Source organism: Cebus imitator, unplaced genomic scaffold (genome assembly GCF_001604975.1).
Source record: "Cebus imitator isolate Cc_AM_T3 unplaced genomic scaffold, Cebus_imitator-1.0 Scaffold552, whole genome shotgun sequence".
In the NCBI taxonomy this organism is placed as follows: domain Eukaryota; kingdom Metazoa; phylum Chordata; class Mammalia; order Primates; family Cebidae; genus Cebus; species Cebus imitator.
The window spans coordinates 97,734-103,263 of NW_016107867.1; the positions used below are offsets into that span (position 1 = coordinate 97,734).

The 5,530-nt window shown below is 48.8% G+C and overlaps 1 protein-coding gene across 5 annotated transcripts; it reads right to left on the reverse strand.

The window, feature by feature from the left end:
• Positions 1-3,017: 3,017 nt before the first annotated feature.
• On the reverse strand, positions 3,018-4,006 carry LOC108293900 (alpha hemoglobin stabilizing protein). Of its 5 annotated transcripts, none has more exons than XM_017515542.2 (3): positions 3,861-4,006; positions 3,609-3,687; positions 3,018-3,362 (listed from the first exon to the last, which is right to left on the reverse strand). In XM_017515542.2, the coding sequence occupies exons 2-3, from the start codon at positions 3,681-3,683 to the stop codon at positions 3,129-3,131; spliced, it is 309 nt and encodes a 102-aa protein (XP_017371031.1). In that variant the 5' UTR covers positions 3,684-3,687; positions 3,861-4,006; the 3' UTR covers positions 3,018-3,128. The 5 variants fall into 5 exon arrangements, with proteins under 5 accessions (XP_017371031.1, XP_017371032.1, XP_017371034.1 ...); XM_017515543.2 differs by having other exon boundaries at positions 3,609-3,683; positions 3,861-3,999; XM_017515545.2 differs by having other exon boundaries at positions 3,816-3,915.
• Between the last annotated feature and the right edge of the window lie 1,524 nt (positions 4,007-5,530).

A 5,530-nucleotide genomic window follows, 5' to 3' on the forward strand; every position in this document is an offset into this window, starting at 1 on the left:
AAAAAAAAAAAAAAAAGAACTGAAAATAGAACTACCATTCAATCCAGCAATCCCACTATCTGGTACCTACACAAAAGAAAGGAAATCATTATATCAAAAAGATACCTGCCCCTTGTATGTTTATTGCAGCACTGTTCACAATAGCAAAGATATGGAATCAAAGCATCCATCAATGGATTACTGGATAAAGAAAATGTCACACACACATATACACAGATTACTACTCAGTCATAAAAAAGAATGAAATTCTGTCTTTTGCAGGAACATGGATGGAACTGTGGACCATCATCTTAAGTGAAATAAGTAAGACACGGAAAGATAAGTATTGTATGTTCTAACATATAAGTAGGGACTAAATAATGTGTACACATGGATGTAGGGTATGGGAAGATAGACAGTGGAGACTTGTAACGGAGGGGTGGGAGGAGGTGGGTGACAAAAAAGTATTTCCTGTGTACAGTGTGTGCTATTTGGATAATGGATGTCCTAAGTCCTGACTTCATCACTATGCAATTTATGCATATAACACAATTATACCTATACCCCCTAAATTTATACAAATAAAAACATTTTTACCTGCCAAGATATAATCAAGAAGAAACAGGAAGCATGAGCAGACCAGTAGCAAATAAAGAAATTGAAGTAGCAATTAAAACCTCCCAAGAGTCTGGGTGCAGTGGCTCAGCCTGTAATCTCAGCACTTTGGGAGGCTGAGGCAGGAGGATTATCTGAGGGCAGGAGTTTGAGACCAGCCTGGCCAACATGGCGAAACCCCGTCTCTACTAAAAATACAAAAATTATCTGGGCCTGGTGGTGGCTCCCTGTAATCCTAGCTACTTGGATCGCTGAGGCACACACCACCGCCCAATTTTACTTCTTGTAGATTTACAACCAGACACTTTGGTGATAGTAATGTGAGAACAGGAAGTGCAGGTACAGATTTTTCTGTCCTAAAAATATTTTTTGCAGCTTCTCAATTGCACAGGCTTATGGAATGGTCGGAATGGAGTTTCAATGTTGAACTTCCCACTAAGAATCTTTTCTACCTTGTACCTGTAATTGGTCATTTTTCCTCCGGCATCTGAGAAGTGGTTAGCTCAGCAGCTCCCACAGCTGGATAGTTCTAAAGGTATGGAAAATTCCTCTTCATGAATTGAGCCAAAATGGCTTCTGACATTCTTTTCAGCTAAGCTGAAAGATAAACACAGTGGTCCCTCCGTATCTGTGAGTTGCGTATCTGTGGATTCAACCCACCACAGATGAAAAATATTTGGGGAGAAAAATGGATGGTGCCTCTGTACGGAACACGTACGGACTTTTTTTCTTGTCGCTAGTCCCTAAATAATACAGTGTAACAACTATTTACGTAGCACTGACGTTATAGTCTGTATTATAAGTAATCTAGAGATGATGTGAAGTCCACCAGAGGATGTGTGTGGGTTACATGCAGTCATTTCGCCGTTCCGCATAAGGCACTGGAGCAATGAGCTGTGACTCTCCTAATATTCCCCAGTCACTGTCCTCCACCCACGCACACCTGGCCAGGTCTTTCCTGCAAAGGTGAGGCTGCCGACTATGTCCCGCCTGAACTGGCCGTGGTCCCAGTCACAGACTGAGATTTCCTGAGGAAGACGAAGGAGAAGGCCCCAGCCTCTGCCTGGACCACCGATGCCACCCAGAGGTGCTCGCCGCCTGCTTCCCTGGGAGGCGCCACTCTCCCAGGCTGGGTCTGGGGCGGACCACACCCCAGGGTTGGAAGCTCCGCTGGGGACACTGAGCTAGTTCCCTTTTCACTCTGATCCAGGCTGCAAAGACCCACAAAACAACAGTTGGTTCACAGGTCCCAGAGGTTGGAACCAGGAACAATCGCTCTGAGCCCAAACTGTTCCCCCGTTAGAGAGAACACGGAAAAGCCCCAAGGGGGCGCCTCCAGGTTCCCGCGCGAGGCCAGAGCCGCGTCTGATTGGTGGGTGGAGCCTCCTCGCCGCGCGCCCCGCCTCGCTCACCCACACCGCGGACAGCCCCACCCCCCGGGCACCCCGATCCGCCCCAGCACCCCCTCCGCGCGCCCCTGCCCCGCTCACCCACACTCCGAGGCCCCTGCCCCCAAGGCATCCCTGATCTCTGCCCACCCTCGCCCCGCACCCGCACCCTACCTGCGCACCCCCTTGCCCAGCTCCGCGCACCCACACCCCGGGCACACACGCCCCCCGCGCGCCCCCGCCCCGCGCACCCTCCCCGAGGGCCCTCCCCTCTGCGTCTGGAGGCTTTTTCTGGAGACTGCGCCGCGGGTCTAACACCTTCCTTTCGTTTTTAAAAAGCTTGCGAGCCTGGCCAGGCCCTGGTTTCGCCCAGAACCCTAAATAAGGAGGCTTCGAGTCTAGAGGTCTGGGAGAAAGGGCGCCTAGACCGAGAATTGACCGGAGAAATTTGGGGCAGGGGGAAGGCGGGCTCCTCTGCTTCCCAATCCTGGTATCTGCGCCCAGGGATGTTGGACCCAAGGGGAAGGGACTCGCCCGCCTGAAACATAAGGGGCGCGCTGAAGGGTTCCCAAGATTCCTTCCAGCTCTAAGTTTCTGCGATGCTCGGGGCTCCGAGGAGGTATTCTTTGGTAGTCAGAGTCAGAAGATCCCAGAATGTTGTTTGAACCGGGGCTACGGACAGGGGATCGGAAAGTTGAGGCAGGGGACCTGGCGCAGGATGAACAAGGCCGGGACACTTCCAGCAGCGTCCTCCTCGACAAGCAGGTCAACGGACCACGTCTGGGGGGCTTCTATCCCCCTTTCCTGTTTCTGCCACCCCCTCTCAGGCGCATGCGACCGCCTCTCTAGTCCCTGCCTTCCTGGCCCTCTTTCAGCCTGTTTTAGTTTAGAATCTATGCCCAGTGGTCACTCAAGGCTGCTGACCTCCAATCTAAGGCATTAAGCTTCCAAAAGCATATCTAAGAGGGAGGGCAGAAGGAAAGGGACCGACCGCCTCCGCAAGTCAGGACAGACCGTGGAAGAGAAGCCAGGAAGTCCAACAAAACCAGCACTGCTCTTTATTGAGGTGTCGGGGTAGAGCAAGAGCATAGCCTGAGGACAGGAAGGTTTCAGAGTTTCTCAGAGAGGAGGGTCTGGGTCCCTGGGCTAGGAGGAGGGCGGTGGGTGACTCGGGAGCTCACGAGACTTCAGGAAGTCCCTGTACTTGGCCAGGAAAGGGTTGATCAGAGTGTTCAGCTCTTGCCGAAGCTCCTGCAGAGCCTTGTCTCGCTCTTGGGGATCCCCGGTCACCTGCTGCCGGTAATAGTTGACGTAGAAGTTCATCCAGTCCTCCACCACAATCACCATGTCTTCTTCAGAGATGAGAGGGTCATTGAAGACCTGGGGGGTGGCAGAGAGGTAATTGGCAAAGGAGAATGTGGTCAGCAATGGAGTTCAGAAAACCCAGAATAGTCCGGCAACACCAGTTCTCACATTCTCCTTCCTCTGCGTTGCATCCCGCGTCTCCTGCTGTTTCCATCAACTCCACCATTACTTCATCCGCTCCAATTATCCTCTGTTTTCTGCCCTCATCATCCACCCCCCAGTCTCCAGGCCAGTTCTTTGAAAGGAAAAGCCTGGACTCACCTGCTGATTCAGCAGAACGTTGAACTCCTTCAGTCCTGCGGAAATGAGATCCTTATTGGCCTTAAGAAGAGCCATCTGTCTGGGTAGAGAAAAAGGTAGAATTTACATATTCGTTTTCCTCCTCACTGGGTGTTTCCCCCAATTCACCCCCTCCCCTTAAATATCCCTCCTGCCCTGCAGGGCCACCTCCTTTCCAAAACCTTTCACATCCTGCTCTGCTATGAGGTAATGATTTTCCCAGGTTAGGCTCACCTTCAGCTCTAACAGGCTGTCTCACCCACGCTCTTGAGGGTGCCTCAATCTCTTTGTGCCAAGCTATAGATGTAGGCAAGGAGTCGAATGTCAGCCTAAGACAGAAACGCCCTGCAACTAGGTCCTGAAGGAGGGTGATAGGTCATTCTGGGGAGGAGAAGAAGGGAGAGGCTTCCCTGAAGTTAGAAAGATAACAAGGCAAAAAGAAAAAAAAAAAAAAAACAGATAAATGAGGAAACCCAGAAAATGCAAGAGCCAAACCGAGGACATGTCCTTGCCCTTTGCCCCATGTCTCAGTATCCAGGCTCGAAATGCTATGGAAATTGACATTTACTGAGACCCTGTTACATGACAGAGGCTTTCGTGTAATCACAATGATGTGATGGCAATTATTCTCCTAATTCAGAGATGATGTATTAATAACAGCTTGCATTACACTTATTCATTTGTGCCAAACACTGTTTCAAACACGTATAAAAATTTATCCTATAAAATTTCTTTTTAGACACATTTTGCAGATAAGCCATCTGTAAGTGTGTGGATCAAACTCCACCAGGCCTCGCTCCACAAGAATGGAAATGAATAGTTGGGCGTGGTGGTGTGCGCCTGTAGTCCCAGCTACTTGGGAGGCTGAGGCAGGAGAATTGCTTGAACCTGGGAGACAGAGGTGGCAGTGAGCTGAGATTATACCACAGCACTCCAGCCCGGGTGACAGGGTGAGCCTCCATCTCAAAAAAAAATAATAAAAAACAAAGAATGGAGATGCACTTGTGTTGTTCATTACCATGTGAATAGGTACCCAATAAAGCAGAAATACTTCTTCTTTTTAAATATTTTTCCTAGTATTTTCCATTTTCAGTAGATGTTTCTCAAATTTCAAAGTCACTACATACTAATTGAAATAAAACAATACAGAAAGGTACACTGAAAAGTTGAATCATTTTTGCTACCTTTAAAGTAACCAGCATTAAACATGTGTATATTTCCTGTCACTTTTTCTTCCATTCAAAACCCAACATTCATGGGTGCCTATGCACTCATAAAGTTTTTCTGATTTGCCTTTTTGGTTGTAGCAATTTTAAATTAACATACAGCAAAATTGACTTCCTTTTGGTGTGCAGTTTATTAATTTTTATTTTTTTTGAGACGGAGTTTTGCTCGTTACCCAGGCTGGAGTGCTATGGCGCGATCTGGGCTCACCGCAACCTCTGCCTCCTGGGTTCAAGCAATTCTCCTGCCTCAGCCTCCCGAGGAGCTGGGACTACAGGCGTGCACCGCCATGCCCCGTTAATTTTTTGTATTTTTTAGTAGAGACGGGGTTTCACCATGTTGACCAGGATGGTCTCGATCTCTTGACCTCGTGATCCACCCGCCTCAGCCTCCCAAAGTGCTGGGATTATAGGCGTGAGCCACCGTGCCCAGCCCTTATTAATTTTTTTTTGAGAGGGAGTCTCACTCTGCGACCTAGACTGGAGTGCAGTGGCACGATCTTGGCTCACTGCAACCTTTGCCTGTCTCATCCTAGATGAGTCACTGAAGGAAGGGTTGAATGTGAGATTACAAAAGCACATGCTCTAAAGAACTGTAGAAAACCAGGATCACAAACCCATTCTGCAACAGAAAAATAAAGCACTACTGATTTACAGAGGAATTCACAATAGATGATGTCT

Coding starts and splice junctions, on each gene's coding strand:
- LOC108293900 (XM_017515542.2), bottom strand. CDS start 3,683: ATGGCTCTTCTTAAGGCCAATAAGGATCTCATTTCCGCAGGACTGAAG. Junction 3,363..3,608: donor ACGTTCTGCTGAATCAGCAG/GTGAGTCCAGGC, acceptor GCCACCCCCCAG/GTCTTCAATGACCCTCTCAT.